The sequence below is a fragment of the Haematobia irritans genome, chromosome 2 (assembly GCF_050003625.1).
Source record: "Haematobia irritans isolate KBUSLIRL chromosome 2, ASM5000362v1, whole genome shotgun sequence".
NCBI classification, from domain to species: domain Eukaryota; kingdom Metazoa; phylum Arthropoda; class Insecta; order Diptera; family Muscidae; genus Haematobia; species Haematobia irritans.
In genome coordinates, this window is record NC_134398.1 from 89804455 (window position 1) to 89822856 (window position 18402).

Sequence of the window (18402 nt, forward strand, 5' to 3'; positions counted from 1 at the left end):
AAAATATCCGTTTTAAACTGATAATAGCATATGAATTAAACTGACGATGTGATGCACATTTTCATCCAAAAGTTGTTGAATTCAACAATTTGTTGCTTTTAACAATTTTAATTGGTTGCACTTGTAATGTTTCTGGAAACTTTTTCTTGTCGATAAGCCACTCATTTTTCATTGGTCAGCTTCTTAATGTTTGCAAGAATGTAGCATACAAAGATTTTAGTTTTCTGCAAAGAGATTTAAATTTAGGGACTTCTTTAAAGTGTTGATTTAATTTTTCATATTGACGTACCAATTGTTATAAACTATTTGAAGCAGTTCCAGTTAATTGTTCACCAATTTTTCATCGGTCAGCTTTTTAATGTTTTCAAGAACGTAGAATCCATAATTTTAGTTTTTTGCAAAGAGATATACATTTAGTGATTTCCTTAAAGTTTTATTTCATTTTTTATTTTCACTTACCTATTTTTATAAACTATTTGGTTATTTGTCCAAGATTTTCCATTTTTTAATTTCTTGCAATTGACCACGAACTTCGTTGCACAAATAAGTATTGAAAACCACATGGTTTTTTCGTTGCATTTTAGGGTAGTGTTTTGTCAAAGTTTTCTCATATTATCTTCAACACCTTTTCAAAGATTTCGTCAACATTTTGGCAAATTGGAAGTAATTCGCAAATAATTTGAAGATGTATTGAGGATGAGCTATTTCAAGTCAAGTTGAATTTATGTTGAAAATTAAAACTGAAAAGTTGTTGCATTTGAAAAACGTTCATCCTGTGTTTATTGGGCAATGATTCTTTTACAACTATCTTAAAATTCACTTTTTCTGATTGTTTGAAGGGGCTCTTATTGGCGTCATTCTAAATTTATCTATAAAGGCACCTAATAATTGAACTCATGCGAAACTTTTTTGTAGTAACTTGGCGCAGTACAACTTCTCAATAGTGACGGCGCTTTTCCGACGGGTTTTTGACGTGGTGGGGATTCTCAGAAGTGCCGTCAAATTCAAAAAATGTTGGCAGGGCAATTATTATAAAATATTTTGAGTAATTTCAGTTGATTATTTAAAAAAATTTCCACATGTTTTATTTCATACACGAACTTCGTTGCACAAAGTTGTATTGAAAACCATGTGGTTTTTTCGTTGCATTTCAGGGTAGAGTTTTGTCAAAGTTTTCTCCAATTATCTTCAACACATTTTCAAAGTTTTCATCAAAATTTTGGCAGTTTGGAAGTAATTCGCAAGCAATTTGAAAATGTTTTGAAGATGACCTGTTTCAAGTCAAGTTGAATTTATGTTGAAAATGATATTTATCCTCATGCGCTTTACAGTTATCAGCTTTCCGGACGGAATGTCGGTGTTTGTGAAGAATCTTGCAGTGTGTCGGATCGATACGACTTGTCGGCGATGACTAAATAATCGGTAAATGTGTTATCGACCCCATAAACATGGAGCAGTATAGATTGTGCCTTCGGACTTAACACGAGCACTGTCGTCCGGAATAACTGATAGTCTGCAAAGCGCATCAAACAGAAAAGGTGTTGCATTTGAAAAACGCTCATCCTGTGTTTATTGGGATTTATTGCAAATAATTGGGTACGCGAACGAAGCTATTTTAAAAATAATCTAGCATTGTGAACGGCACATCAGTTTATGCGGCGCTTATACGGTTCAATTTAGGTAGTTTAACACGACAAAGTTACGACACTACATACACTATTTGCTGCTTTTATTTTTATTAGTAGAGGCAAATTCAAAATAGTGGCTTTATTTTATAATCTATATATTTTCCATTATATCTTAATTTTTTGCCTACATTAAACATAACTATATATATATCTTACGATGGCCGAATGCAAATTACATGGGGATGATACATTACCGGATGATGCTTGGAAGGATTCATTTGACAAATTACTGGAACAAAAAGAGTAAGAAAATGATTGAACTTTGCATGTAGAAATTTGGTTTTCTTGCATGCTTTAATACAATTGACTTCAGTTTTGGATTTCAGTCATTTTTTTTTGGATTAATTCCTGTTTAATTTTGTAAATGTTCATTATCATATTATTCTTTGTTTATTTCATTTTCTTTATTGTCCTTGTAATGCAGACACTTTCCTACGTAAAGTTACGATGTTGGTATGCCGCCATCAGGGATGGAAATTTTAATTTTAAAGTAAAACAAGTATATACGACCGTAAGTTCGACCAGGCCGAATCTTATGTACCCTCCTCCATGGATTGCGTAGAAACTTCTACTAAAGACTGTCATCCACAATCGAATGTGGCAATATATACGAAGTTATCTTAAAAATCCTTAACGTGGTATATTATAGACAAAAAAGGCAGATTAAATGCGTATACAATTCAGTTCTTGACAGGTAAATACAGTCAGAAAAAAGGTGTATACCATAGAGTAACACCACGTACCAAATTTCAACCGGATCAGATGAATTTTGCTCCGCCGAGGGGCCCCGGAGGTCAAATCTAGGGATCGGTTTATATGGGGGCTAAGTTAGGTTTAGTTAGGTTAGGAGGCAGCTCGATGTATCACTCTCACTTAGACAATTCAGTCCATTGTGTTTGCATAGTGGTGAACTTCTCTCTTATCACTGAGTGCTGTCCAATTCCATGTTAAGCTCAAGTCGGTTTATATGGGGGCTATACGTAAAAGTGGTCCTATATGGCCCATTTGCAATACCAAGCGACCTACATCAATAACAACTACTTGTATTCACGAAAAATATCGTGACTCACGAAAAACATCGTGACTTTCGAATAATTTTATGTGTAATTTACCTATAGAACCTGACTGAAAACAAGAGAATATTTAAACTCGAGTGCGTTATAAAACTTACCACCTAGGATGTCACTAAAATTATAACTGAATTCAACTCGTAAGCATTTTATGTTCGTAAGCGGGATTATTTTCGTGAGCGTGTTTTTCCGAAATTCGTTACTCACGCACACTCACGAAGATATATGCGTGACTCACGCACGATATTTGGTTGGTTAATCACGCTCAAATACACTTACGCCGGATACAATTTTTCATAAAATTTCAGAAATATTTGCATATTTGGTAAAAATAATATATTTTGAAAGGAAAACATGAAGTAAGCATCTTTTCGAAAGCGCCTAGTTTTAGAGATATCGACGGTCAATTTTTGTTAATCTAGGACGACATTTTTTACTAAGTTAAAAAAAACTGTGTATTTAATATAACATTTTGCTAAAAAAGTCTAGTTATCAAGATATCGACATCCGATTTTTTGGCAACTTTGGCTACATTTTTGTATACTTCAAATACATTTTTGACTATAATGAAAGTATGTTGGTGTAGTATCAGGAAATATTGTGAAAAATATTTGTTGGCTCAGTTTTCCACACCATGTATATTATTTTTATTTATTATTTATTAATTTACTTATATTAACAAACAACAAGATATAAACTCATTTTGTTTACAGTATGTGATTTCTAAAGTGATGATATCATACGATATTACTTTTAGGTAGATTATGTTCGCTGGCTACTAAAACCAATATAAACAGGCCTTTCCGACAAATAATGGTATTTTTTTGTTTTTAGAATCGAACAATCTACACACTGACCAAAAATTGGACCAATCGCGCAACTTGTACTAAATTAGATTTAAGGCCGGAATGCACCTCTTGAGAAAAATTTCCTTCCCATAAGTAGCGCTCAATTTCACTGCGACGTACATTAAAAAATTGTCTATCAGAGATGAGGATTTGTGATAAGTGTCATAATGTGTGGGCATAGAGCTATATACAATCACAACACCCATTCTGGTATAAAATCGCCTAACAGCATCAGCACAAAAACAGCATAATATACAGTGGGAGGCGAATGTGTGTTTTCACGTTTTCAAGAACACCATGTTAAGCAAACCGTTGAAGCCTTATGGTATGGGGATGGTGACATACTTGGACGCTGGTTAATGATAAGGAATAATAAGAAGAGGAGACTACCTTGATATTTTGCAATCGAAGTTTGTGTAAAAACAAAGGAAAATATCACTCAATCCTCAATATGATGTTTTGCATTGATCGGATAGAATCGGTGCAGAAGCAGTGCTTGTTTTTCACTTTGAGGCATCTCCTTTGGAACAGTGACTTTGTTCTTCCTCTTTGCACTTCTAGGTTGAGGCTGATTCATTTACCCACTCTTAAGAGTCGTCGGATGATGTTGAAGTGCTATTAGAATGCATTATTATTACCGCAACCGACCAGTGTTGTAGGTTAGTTAGTTGTGATGTTCCATGCTCGAAATTGATTAGGATTAATATTTCTTTCATGGCTTCTAGGAATTAACAGTTCGTAGGATGTGCATTGGTTTTAATTCAATCTATCATCTGATTGGCACTAACTTAAGTATTGATGTGATAAAGTCCAGAATTTTAGCATATTTGGATAACTAATACATGTTTTTGTTGGATATGCTAGTATTTAGTCTAGTAATGTAATATATCCGGCTGATGAGTCCTCTGTAGCTGGTTACATTCCCCTTCCTCCACTCCGCCATGGTCCGGATCATGGTGTGTACGCTGTCCATACGTTATGGGGAGGAGGCCCTCACGGTGGGAAGGGGCGGGAAAGTGGGCGATGGCAGATCTTTTAGCCTTATATGGGTACATTTACAGAGAATCAAGTCAAATCTACAAGAAATAGAAACCATTATACATTTATTTGGTCGTTGCCCAATATTCAGTTGTTCGAGAGTTAAATATTTCTATAAGGACGAATTAAATGAAGATGAGGTAGCCTTTTATTTAAATGATGGTGAAGATATTTCCTTGTTTCACTATATAATTATTTAAGAGAAGCTCTTTATTACTGAACATTTTTATAACTGAATTCAATTATTAATAAAACTCAAATTTCCAGCAAACGGGTGTATTTAACCATGCTGTAGTAATCTTTATAAATTGTTTTTAATATGATGATGTAATATTTATAATGTTTATGAAAAAATTAAGAATAGCTAAAAAAGGTCTATTAGCAAGCAAATAAAGCATACTCGTAAGTGGTTTTGCTCCCCACCAGAGAACGGCTGCGATCTACCGCAACCGACCAGTGTATTTAGTAAACACCAATATTTGCAATCCTAAAACACCAATTGGTAAAAATTGCAAAAGATGAGTGTGGTACATAGTTTGGACAGAACAAGAAATCGAAATCTTACTCACGGGGCAGGAGGCGATGGAAATGGTAGTCCTATTGGACACAGAACTAGATCTATGACTCGCGGTAACAGAAGGAATCGAGAAATAGCTTCACCATCTCCGGATGGACGATCTGTCGGTACACATGATATGAATTTGAGAATCCCGTCTAGGAATGTTGTTGGGTCGGTCAGGGATTGTCCTAATACTGTAGATAACGTGGCATCTCGAACACAGGAGGATAGAGCAAGTGAACGTACAGGATCCCCTTTGAGGATAGATGAAGGAAGTGTTCGTAGGATGATATCCAATTCTATTTCGGAAGTTCGAGGAGATCTCACGGCGTCAATTGTTAGGGAAGTAGGAGAGATGTTACGGAATATGAATTTCAACACAGATGGAGGGGCCAGGAATTTACGTTCCCATGTGTCTGGAACAACGGAACATCATGACAGACTTTCATTTATATGGGACAATCCAGAGAAAGCATTGAATATTATTCGGAATTGGAAACTTTCTTTTTCTGGCGGTAATCGAGATATGCCGATAGACGAATTTATATATCGAGTACAGATAATGACTAACAATACACTTGGTGGAGACTTTGAAGTTTTATGTAGAAATGTACACATTTTGTTTGAGAACAGGGCTTTAGAATGGTACTGGAGGTACCATCGTCGAAACAGTAATTTCACTTGGAGAAGCTTTTCCGAGTCTTTAAGGGCCCAATTTAAGGATTTTTACAATGACTTCGACATAAAGATAAAACTGTCTTCTGTTATGGTTGTGGACTAAGGGATGCATATAAACCGTCTTATCCAAAGTGTCAGGGTTCGGGAAACGTGCGAAAGGATGTCCCCCGAAAAGGACATCCGAGATCACAAGGAAAGAATCGTTAAAGGAGGAGTTAGGATTAGTACCGAATGAGACGGTATACCCGGATAGTAACAAATCAATTAATATTGCTAAATTAGGATATACTTATTTACCCGATGTGACGAGCGTTATCAATGCCAAAGCTACTAGAAGTGCTATTAGAATGCATAATTATTGGAAGGAATTGAAGAAATTTAAGAAATACAAAATAGCGGCTATAGTGAGCAAGAATTTGGATTCACGACCTTTTTTACCTTTAAATATTGAAGGTAAGTTATATTTAGCTCTACTAGACAGCGGCGCTAATAAGAGCGTCATTGGGGGTAGTTTGGCAAGACAGGTTCAGAATTCTGCGAATTTTAGGAAATGTCGTGGGAATGTTAAAACTGCTGACGGACAGATTCAACAAGTGTCAGGAGTCGTGAATCTTGAATTTACGATGGATAGTCGTCAGTGTAGGTTCGAATTCTTAGTCATTAATACAATAAAGCAGGACTTGATATGTGGCATAGATTTTTGGAGTAAGTTTAATATTTCCATATCTATAGGTAAGGAAGTTGACGAGCTTTACTGTGAAAGGACTGACTCTGTTTTTATAGATCTGTCCCAAGAAGAGAAGCGAAAATTGGACGCTATCATCGGACTATTTCCGAATTCCGAAAAAGAAGGTCTTGGTTGTACACATTTGGTGGAGCACCATATTGATACTGGTGACTCAAAACCAATTAAGCAGAGGTATTACCCGATATCTCCAGCCAGAGAAAAAATTCTCTGTGCTGAAATCGATCGCATGCTTTCTTTGGGGGTTATAGAGGAATGTCCACAGTCGCCTTGGTCATCACCAGGGGTTTTAATCGTTAAACCGGACAAGGTTAGATTTTGCGTCGATAGCAGGAAACTTAACTCTGTCACAGTTAAAGATTCGTACCCGATACCCAATATTGAGGGTATTCTTTCGCGACTACCATCTGTAAATTTTATCTCCAAAGTGGATCTTAAAGATGCCTTTTGGCAGATAAAATTGGATAATTCTTCAAGACCTAAAACTGCTTTCACAATTCCTAACAGACCACTATATCAATTCAAAAGAATGCCATTTGGGTTGTGCAATGCACCCCAAACAATGTGCCGCCTAATGGACATTGTAATTCCCTACAACATGAAATCTCATGTTTTCGTCTATTTAGACGATCTATTGATTATGTCTGAAAGCTTTGAGGACCACCTACAACATCTTCAACAAGTTGCCATGCAACTTAGGAAGGCAGGTCTCACAATAAATGTGAAAAAGAGTTGTTTTGCTATCGCAAATGTACGTTATTTGGGATATATTGTTGGAGATGGAGCTTTAAAGGTCGATCCTGATAAGGTAAAAGCTATCTCAGAATTCCCTACTCCAACTAACATCCGATCCCTTCGCCAGTTCTTAGGTATGATCGGATGGTACCGACGTTTTATTAGCGACTTTTCGACTTGCACATTTCCACTGACGGAACTTTTATCAAAGAAAAAGAAATTTAATTGGTCAAAAGAGGCTCAAGTATCATTCGAGAGTCTTAAATCACGGCTGTGTAGTGCTCCTATTTTGGCACATGCTGATTTTTCTAGACCGTTCGTGTTGCAATGTGATGCAAGCACCGTTGGTATTGGGGCGGTGTTGGCCCAGGAGGATAAGGATGGGGTTGAGAGACCAATTGCCTACATGTCTCAGAAACTCAACAAAGCTCAACGAAACTATACAATTACAGAATTGGAATGTTTAGCCGTTGTGCTGGCTGTGAAGAAATTCCGGTCTTACATTGAGGGGCATGAGTTTAAGGTTGTGACGGATCACGCCAGCCTTAAATGGTTGATGCGACAGACCGACTTGTCAGGACGTTTGGCAAGGTGGTCTTTGCGGCTACAGGGCTTCAATTTTACTATTGAGCACAGGCGTGGTAAGGATAATGTCGTTCCGGACGCACTGTCTCGCATGTTTGAGAATGAAGTTAGTGCTGTGGAAATTGAGGTAGTACCATCAGTGGATTTGGAATCATCTGCTTTTCTCGGAGTGGAATATAGCAGATTGCGCGAGGAACCGCTTAGGTCTCCCTTCCCCGATTTCAAAGTGGAAGGAAAATATATTTTCAAAAGGACCAAATTTTCATCGGAAAATGACTATGACATTGGGGCATGGAAACTATTAATACCTACGGAATTGCGTAAACAAGTTATTTATGCAGCTCATAGTATACCATCGTCTTCGCATTGTGGCATTGCTAAAACAATCGAGTTATTAAGAAGACATTTCTATTGGCCAGGTCTAGTAATAGATGTGAGAAATTTTATAGGAAAATGTGAAATTTGCAGAACGAGTAAAATACCTACAACTGTTTTAAGACCACCTATGGGGCAGATGGTGCAAAGTGAAAGACCATTTCAACGATTGTACGTTGACATTCTGGGGCCTTTTCCCCGAACTCGAAATGGACATACTGGTATACTAATTGTTTTGGATCATTTTTCTAAATTTTCATTTCTAAAGCCATTGCGCAAATTATTAGCCAAACCAATTTCTACTTACTTGAAGGAGGAAATATTTACTTGCTATGGTGTGCCTGAGGTTATAGTTACGGATAATGGTACTCAATTTAAGAGCAAAGAATTCGAAGATCTTCTTTTGGAATTTGGAATAAGGCATCAATATACGGCTGTACACAACCCGCAAGCTAATGCTAGCGAAAGGGTAAACAGAAGTGTAAATGCTGCTTTGAGGTCTTATGTAAAGGAGGACCATCGACTATGGGACAGATTTTTGCCAAGTGTAAATTGTGCCTTGCGCAATAAAGTTCATCAGACAATAGGAATGACACCTTATCAGGTAATTTTTGATCAGAATATGATTAAGCATGGGAAGGACTTTCAACTCTTAAGGAAGTTGAAGTTGTTAAATGAGAGCGATGCACAAATTGAACGAATGGATAAATTTACAATACTCAGGGATTCAATACTGGCAAAGATGAATGCCGCTTATAAGAAAAACGAAAGGACATATAATTTGCGTTCTAAGAATCGACATCTAGATATTGGACAAGAGGTGATACGCCGAAACTTTCCCCAGAGCTCGCAAATTGAACATTTTAATGCAAAATTAGCTCCAACGGGGATAAGAGCAGTGGTTGTGAGAAAAGTAGGCAATGTTCAGTATGAGTTGAGAGACGTAGATAATGGAAAAATTGGCACCTACCATTTAAAGGACATTTGGGAATAATACTGTTTTTTTTTTTTTTTTTTTTTTTTTTTTTTTTTTGCATTGTGTAGTTTGTAGCACTGCTACTTTAGTTGTTTCCAAATTAATAATTCGAAATTTCAGTTGGTGGTTGCTAAGTTTCCTCATTATGAGATTTACGTTCGATATATGCTTTTGGACAATTTAAGAAGGCCATGATTTTTTCTTTGAAACATTTTTGGAAATTTCAACTTGCTTTTAATTCATACCAAATAATTTTAGAAAACTAGGCAGGCCATGATTTTCTTAAAAATCAGTTTTTCTTTCATTATGCCAACTACTAATTTAAAATACTTTCTTGAATATATTTGGTTCTCCTGTACTTGCCTTGAGAATTTTGTTTCTAACCATAGCAAGCTTTGGATTTTGGTTTGGAGAATTTTGGTTGTGACAAAATAAAATGAGAAAAGAAAAAAAAGAAAGAAAGATATTTGATACTTGAATAGTTCGGTCGCTTTTGTGTGATAATAGACTCTGTAACAAAAGTAAAAATTTTGTAAATTATGGAGAGCTTGGTGACCGCGAGTGATTGATTATATAAACAATTATTGAGGAACTTATTCTGTGAAATCATCGATAATATTATTTCCTGCCGTTTTGAATTAGTTCTAATATTCTGGACTAGAAAACTCCATTTGGGTTTGCCAATTTTGTCTTGCTGACCATTAAGGCAGAGAAAGCTGATGATTTTCGTTCGATATATTGCCAGTTTTCAAGAATACAACCAATAAGAAGGACAATCACAAATTTTGGATTTTCAATATCCTTGTGGGGAGATAGTTTCTCAAGAACACTGCAAAGGATTTATGTGAAACATCTTTTTGATTCCCGGCTATTGGGCTGATATTGGTGAAGATTCCTAATCAGTTGGTTTCTGGAAACCCCAGATTTTTGAATATCAAGATATTTCATCTACATTGCGAGAACATTTAATTACCAAGGATCATATAGAGGGATTTATTTCATTAATTGCATAAGAGAAATAGGAAAAATTATTTCATTAACAAAACTTTACGAAGACGTTTGTCTCCATGTGAGAATTCCTAGAATAATTTTGATTTTTTTTTTTTCATAAAAATACATTTTTTTTATTTCCGAATTATTTCAGTTAAATACATTATAACTTTTCTTTATCGATATAATTAACAAATTTTTATGTTTTAAATTTATTTGAGTCAATTTTCATTTAAGATTTTATTTAATTTATAAATGTTAATGTATACCTAAAAATTAGAATTCACTTCACTTATCCACTAATCAGTTATTTTTTTTTATAAAAATTTACCTTTCTCGTGAGCTATGCAATTTTGAAATATATACAATATAGATTTTATACCCTTAAAAAAAAAAAAAACAATAGATCCGAAGTCATCAGGCCTGGAGACAACTAAGGATTAATTTGGTGAGTCAAAATTTATTTATTTCATTTTTGTATATGCTCAAAATTACACTATAATATTTAAATATTTTACTACACTGAAAAAACAGTGAACCCACCAGGAAGAAAACTTTCGGTTAATTTTAGAAAATTTTGAATATTTGTAGAAAATTTTAACTAAACAGTATAACAAACGTTGGCATCACAGCGATGTCATAAAAATAAGTAAATATTTTTCGACAAATACAAGAAAATTTATTAGACATAACTAAGTTTTTTCACTTGTTAAAGAAAATTTTGTAGTTTGAAGAAAAAACTTGGAGTTCAAAATTGCAAGAATGTCTTTAGTGACATACGAAGTTCACGATGGACGAATTTTTGGTAAAATTTACAAATTTAAAGAAATTCTGAACTATTTTGTGGAAGACACGAATTTAATTAATCTTTATGCTTCATTTGAGTATATTTTTTCCTCGGGTTTAGTTAATTTAACTAACGTACACAAAAAAGTATTAGAGTAAAGAAAACTTTCTCCAAACATAATATTTCTATGAACTAAAATAAAGTTAAATTGGCTTTAGTGAAATAGAGAGTTCACTTTTTTTTGAGTGTATATCACACCTATAAAATGTTAGCCAGATTTTAATTATATACGATTAATTTTGTTCTAATTCAAAAATCAATTTTATCTTTCGGTCAAATTTAAAACATTTCTCCTAAGTCATTTTTAGTACGTTTAGTAACTTTTATTAATAAATTTTATTTAGTCAGGATTTTTCTTGCAATATTTGTTACCCTATATTTATGTAAATATAATCTATTGAAATGAATTTTTAAGTTTTAGTTTTCCTTACGAAAGGTGAAAAACTCATTGTAGAAGATGGCAATGCAGGTCAACATACAAATGTTGACATGGTTGAGTGGGAGGTTTAAGAATAGGCGGCAAGTCGACATCTAATGCAGCCCTTTTAAACAAACATCATTCAAAATTTTTAGTTTCTATTTTTCTCTAATATCCCTTCTTTGCTCATCTGTGTCCTATCAAAAGAGCTACCTTATTTTACTTATATGATAATGATTCCGTGTCTGCTTCTAAAGAGCAAGAACCGCCCAAGACTGAGCACGGCCGGCGGCAAGGAGGTAGCCAATCTCGGAGGAAGCAGGGCCCGTGAAGGAATATTAGGAATATATATCTCAGAACTGTTAAAGAATGGCTGTTTGAAAAATAAGAGGTAATAAATTGATTTGTTTAAAGAATGAAATTGGAGATAGATAGTTGAATAAAACTGGTACCACATATTGCTCTCGTTGAGTGCTATTAGAAAGTACAAGAGTTATATTCCAAATTCATTTCAGATGCGAGAATCTTTGATTAAAAAGTTAAATTTTAGAAATCTGAAATTGCCCATTGTGCTGGAATGGAAAAAGATAGGTCAATGAAACTGGTACCACATATAGCACTCGTTGAGAGCTATCAGAATATATGAGCATTATATTCCAAGTCCATTTCAGATTCGAGAAATTTTGATTCAAAAGTAACATTTTATAAATATGAAACGGCCCACTGTGCTGGAATGGGGAATGATAGGCCAATGAAACTGGTTCCACATATAGCCCTCGTCGAGAGCTATTAGAATGTGTAGTCATTACATTTCAAATCCATTTCAGATTCAAGAAACTTTTGAAATTAAAGATAAATTTAAATTTGAAAAATATAAAATGGCCCACTGTGCTGGACACCTCGCTGTTATTAATATAACATAACATACTTTACTCTGAGAGTAGCTCTCTTGATTCGACTCTCAACAGATGTTGTGAAAATAACATAGCAGTGTCTTAATTACCGCATGTATTTTTTAAGTTAAATTTTAAAATAGAAAAATTCAATTTTTTCAAAATCGTTAAAAGATAGGCGAATGAAAATAACGTCAATAATAGCTTTTATCTAGACCTATCAGAATATATAAGCATCATATTACGAATCCATTTCAGATTAGAATTAAAGTTAAATTTTAAAAATAAAAAAAAAAAAAATAAAAATTCAGCACAGTGGGTATGGCCCATTGTGCTGAAATGGAAAAAGATAGGTCAATGGAACTGGTTCCACATATAGCCCTCGTCGAGAGCCATGATCCGGATCATGGTGTGTACGCTGTCCATACGTTATGGGGACGAGGCCCTCACGGTGGGAAGGGGCGGGAAAGTGGGCGATGGGATCGTTCGAAAAAACTGTGTGCGAGAGGAGATCTTTTAGCCTTATATGGGTACATTTACAGAGAATCAAGTCAAATCTACAAGAAATAGAAACCATTATACATTTATTTGGTCGTTGCCCAATATTCAGTTATTTTGAGAGTTAAATATTTCTATAAGGACGAATTAAATGAAGATGAGGTAGCCTTTTATTTAAATGATGGTGAAGATATTTCCTTGTTTCACTATATAATTATTTAAGAGAAGCTCTTTATTACTGAACATTTTTATAACTGAATTCAATTATTAATAAAACTCAAATTTCCAGCAAACGGGTGTATTTAACCATGCTGTAGTAATCTTTATAAATTGTTATTAATATGATGATGTAAGATTTATAATGTTTATGAAAAAATTAAGAATAGCTAAAAAAAGGTCTATGGGCAAGCAAATAAAGCATACTCGTAAGTGGTAAACATGCACATGGTTTTGCTCCCCACCAGAGAACGGCTGCGATCTACCGCAACCGACCAGTGTATTTAGTAAACACCAATATTTGCAATCTTAAAACACCAATTGGTAAAAAAAAAAAACAAATCAATAATAATAGAAAACACAATGAGTAATAACTAAGTTAAAGGAATATTAGGAATATATATCTCAGAACTGTTAAAAGAATGGCTGTTCGCAAAAATAAGAGGTAATAAATTGATTTGTTTAAAGAATGAAATTGGAGATAGATAGGTGATGCGAGAAACTTTGATTAAAAAGTTAAATTTTAGAAATCTGAAATGGCCACTGTGCTGGAATGGAAAAAGATAGGTCAATGAAACTGGTACCACTCGTTGAGAGCTATCAGAATATATGAGCATTATATTCCAAGTCCATTTCAGATTCGAGAAATTTTGATTCAAAAGTAAAATTTGAAAAAATTTGAAATGGCCCACTGTGCTGGAATGGAATATGATAGGCCAATGAAACTGGTACCATATATAGTCCTCGTCGAGAGCTATCAGAATATATAAGCGTTATATTCCGAATCCATTTCAGATTCGAGAAATTTTGAATGTAAACAAAAATTAGGTATAATATTTTCCTTTTGAAAATTTTCTCTGTGACTGCTTAGCAAAATATGTTCAACCTCGCAGCATATTTTACTCTGAGAGTCGCTCTCTTGGTTTAGCTACAGATTCGACTCGCAACAGATGTTTTGAAATAAACACAGGATGAGCGTTTTTCAAATGCAACAACTTTTCAGTTTGAGGGTAAATATAATTTTCAACATAAATTAAACTTGACTTGAAATAGCTCATCTTCAATACATCTTCAAATTGTTTGCGAATTACTTCCAATTTGCCAAAATGTTGACGAAATCTTTGAAAAGGTGTTGAAGATAATATGAGAAAACTTTGACAAAACACTACCCTAAAATGCAACGAAAAAACCATGTGGTTTTCAATACTTATTTGTGCAACGAAGTTCGTGGTCAATTGCAAAAATTAAAAAAATGGAAAATTTTAGACAAATAACCAAATAGTTTATAAAAATAGGTAAGTGAAAATAAAAAATTAAATAAAACTTTAAAGAAGTCACTAAATGTATATCTCTTTGCAGAAAACTAAAATTATGGATTCTACGTTCTTGAAAACATTAAAAAGCTGACCGATGAAAAAATGGTGGACAATTAACTGGAACTGCTTCATATAGTTTATAATAATTGGTACGTCAATATGAAAAATTAAATCAACACTTTAGAGAAGTCACTAAATTTAAATCTCTTTGCAGAAAACTAAAATCTTTGGATGCTACATTCTTGCAAACATTAAGAAGCTGACCAATGAAAAATGAGTGGGTTATCGACAAGAAAAAGTTTCCAGAAACATTACAAGTGCAACCAATTAAAAACAACAAATTGTTGAAATCAACAACTTCTGGATGAAAATGTGCATCACATTGTCAGTTTAATTCACATGCTATTATCAGTTTAAAATTGATATTTTGTGAATTCCTTCTGCTGGAAATCAATTCTAACACGCGGTCCAGTACGTTCCTAATTTCAAATTGCCCGCAGGTTAATAAATTTTAATGCTGTTTTATGACACCAAAAGGAAGGAAATCGATTTATTTATTTATAGATATTTAAAGTTTTGTTGTTTGTTTTGTTTTTTTGTTCTTATTTGTTAATATGTTTAATAAGATTATTATTTGTCAATTGGTATTGTAGTGTATTATGTAGTGTAGTGTATTATTATATATTTTATTTTGATGAAAATTAATAAATTATACAAAATTCATAGAATTTTGGCTTTGACTTTCAATTTGAAGTGGGGATATCATTCATACAAATTTAGGTTGAAAAGTATTTGCAACGATGTTAATTTTGAATTTGACTCGCATCGAAAATTGTTTGACAAATTATTGAGTAGCGATGCATTTCAATTTGAGGATAACACTTGAGATATTATTGCTAATGTGTTGAATTTCACTGTTGAGGGTAATGTCTGTTTTTTGTTGAGAACGCGATTTTCTCAACAATTTCTCAACTTGAATATTACCCTAATCCTTTGAAAAAATGTTTGAAAAATTGTTGAAATTTAGCATTTTTCAAAAGTTTGTGTTTATTGGGACATAGCAGTGTCTCACAACCGCATGAATTTTTGTTGTTAAATTTTAAAATAGAAAAATTCAATTTTTTCAAAATCGTTAAAAGATAGGCGAATGATTATATATTCTGATTGTACTCGACGAGGACTATATGAGGTACCAGTTTTATGAACCTATCTTTTTCGTGTCCAGCACAGTGAGCCATTTAAATTTTTAAAATTTAACTTTAATTTCATACTTTTTCCCATCTGACATGGATTAGGAATATAATGCTTATATATTCTGAAAGCTCCCGATGAAGGTTATATGTGGTACCAGTTCCATTAACCTATCTTTCCCCATTCCAGTACAGTGGGCCATTTGAGATTTTTAAAATTTAACTTTAATTTCAAAATTTCTCACATCTGAAATGGATTCGGAATACAACGCGTATATATTCTAATAGCTCTCGACGAGGGCTATATGTGGAACCAGTTCCATTGACATATCTTTCTCCATTTCAGCACAATGGGACATACCCTATGATGCTTATATATTCTGATATGTCTAGATAAGAGCTATTATTGACGTTAATTTCATTCGCCTATCTTTTAACGATTTTGAAAATTAATTTTTCTACATTAAAAATTTAACTTCAAAAATACATGCGGTAATTGAGACACTGCTATGTTATTTTCACAACATCTGTTGAGAGTCGAATCAAGAGAGCGACTTTCAGAGTAAAGTATGTTATGTTATATTAATAACAGCGAGGTTTAACACATTTTGCTATGCAGTCACAGAGGTAAATTTCAATAGGAAAATATGTCGTAATTTATTTCTAATTTTGACAATATTTCGAAATAAATTTAGAATATAGCAATTATATATTCTGATACCTCTCGACGAGGGCTATATGTGGTACCAGTTTCATTGACCTATATTTCTCCATTCCAGCACAGTGGGTCATTTCAGACTTTTAAAATTTTACTTTAATTTCAAAATTACTCGAATCTGAAATGGGTGCGGAATATAATGCCTATATATTCTTATAACTCTCGACAAGGGCTATATGTGGTAGAAGTTTCATTGACCTATCTTTTTCGTATCCAGGTGTCCAGCACAGTGGGCCATTTTATATTTTTCAAAATTAAATTTAACTTTAATTTCAAAATTTCTTAATTCTGAAATGGATTTGGAAGGTAATGATTATACATTCTAATAGCTCTCGACGAGGGCTATATGTGGAACCAGTTTCATTGGCCTATCATTCTCCATTCCAGCACAGTGGGCCGTTTCATATTTATAAAATTCTACTTTTGAATCAAAATTTCTCGAATCTGAAATGGACTTGGAATATAATGCTTATATATTCTGATAGATCTCGACGAGGGCTATATGTGGCACCAGTTTCATTGACCTATCTTTTTCCATTCCAGCACAGTGGGCCATTTCAGATTTTTAAAATTTAATTTTATAGTCAAAATTTCTCGAATCTGAAATAGATTCGGAATATAACTCTTGTACATTCTAATAGCGCCCAACAAGACCTATATATGGTACCAGCTTCAGTTACCTATCTGCCCAGTCAGAAATTTACGATGGTTATAAATATTGAGCGTTGTAACAGCGTTGGGACCCAACGCTTGCTAAACAAATTAATTGACGGTTTTTAAATAGTAAATTTTCCATAAAATTATCGTTGAAAATGCATGTTCCATCAATGTCCAATGGTTTTTAATGAGTAATGGAGGTATTATTGTTGATAGGAATTGATTTATAATAGGATAATGTTCCTTTATCATATAAAGTGAATATGTACATTAACAGTGAAACCACTAGGAACAACAATTTGGGTAATTTTACAAATGAGTAGAAAGTTTTAACTAAACTAAACGCTGACATCACGCCAAAACCCAAATATAAGTACTTATTTATCGACTAATTGAAGAAATTTTGTTAGACATAATTACTTTTTTTTCACATGTTAAGGTGAGTATTAACTTCGAGTTTAGCCGCTTAAATCGCTAAAGTGAAAACTAAATCAGTAAGAAAATTCACAAAATCATACATATTTGTTGCAAATTTTATTATAACTTGATGGATAAAGCCCAAAGCAAATTTTCACAAAGTTTGTATTCCTTAAAATGGATTATTAAAGAAAAGTAATCGTGAAAAAATGACTTTTTTATCGCCTAAACTCGAACTTAATACCCACCTTTAAAGAAAATTTCATTGTTTGAAGGAAAAAATTGGAGTTCAGTATTGCAAGAATGTTCTTTTGGTGCATTTGGGGTAAAATGTACAAATCTTTTGGCGCATTTGGGGTAAAATGTACAAATCTTAAGAAATTCTGAAGTGTTTTGTGTGAAATACGCACATTTGTGTATAACTTTTTCCCTTTGTTAAGTTCATTTTAGTGTCGTAGAGGATTCTCTTTTTAATGTACCTTAAAATTTTTCCAAGAGTGAATTTTGAACTATTACCAAAGGAAATAATAAAGACATATGACTAGCCCCTAAAATCACAAAATTTTCACGATTACTTTTCTTTAATAATTCATTTTAAGGAATACAAACTTTATGAAAATTTGCTTTGGGCTATTCCCCATCAAGATATAAAGAAATCTGCAACAAATATGTATACTTTTATGCCTTTTTTACTGATTTAGTTTTCACTTTAGCGATTTTTGACCATATTAAAATAATTTTTTTACCAATTATAAATGTCAATCTTAATCTTAGTTATGTATTTTTCCTATTAACGGCCATTTTCATGTAGCTCCGTTAGGCTTTAACTGCCAATTAACAGAAAGTAAATTGCAAATATCTTAACTGGCTATGGAATATATATGCAAGATGACAATTTCGTCCATAATACGGTTCAAAAGTTGGTTAGTTAACGGAACACTAACG

The 18402-nt window shown here is 33.5% G+C and overlaps 1 protein-coding gene across 2 annotated transcripts in view; it reads left to right on the top strand.

The window, feature by feature from the left end:
- Positions 1–1710: 1710 nt before the first annotated feature.
- The window catches only part of Haspin (haspin), a 50464-nt gene continuing 33772 nt past the window's right edge, over positions 1711–18402 (top strand). For both annotated transcript variants that reach the window (XM_075295558.1, XM_075295559.1), the window contains exon 1: positions 1711–1931. In XM_075295558.1, the coding sequence (XP_075151673.1) occupies positions 1846–1931 (86 nt within the window). In that variant the 5' untranslated portion in view covers positions 1711–1845. The remainder of the gene's footprint in view (positions 1932–18402) is intronic.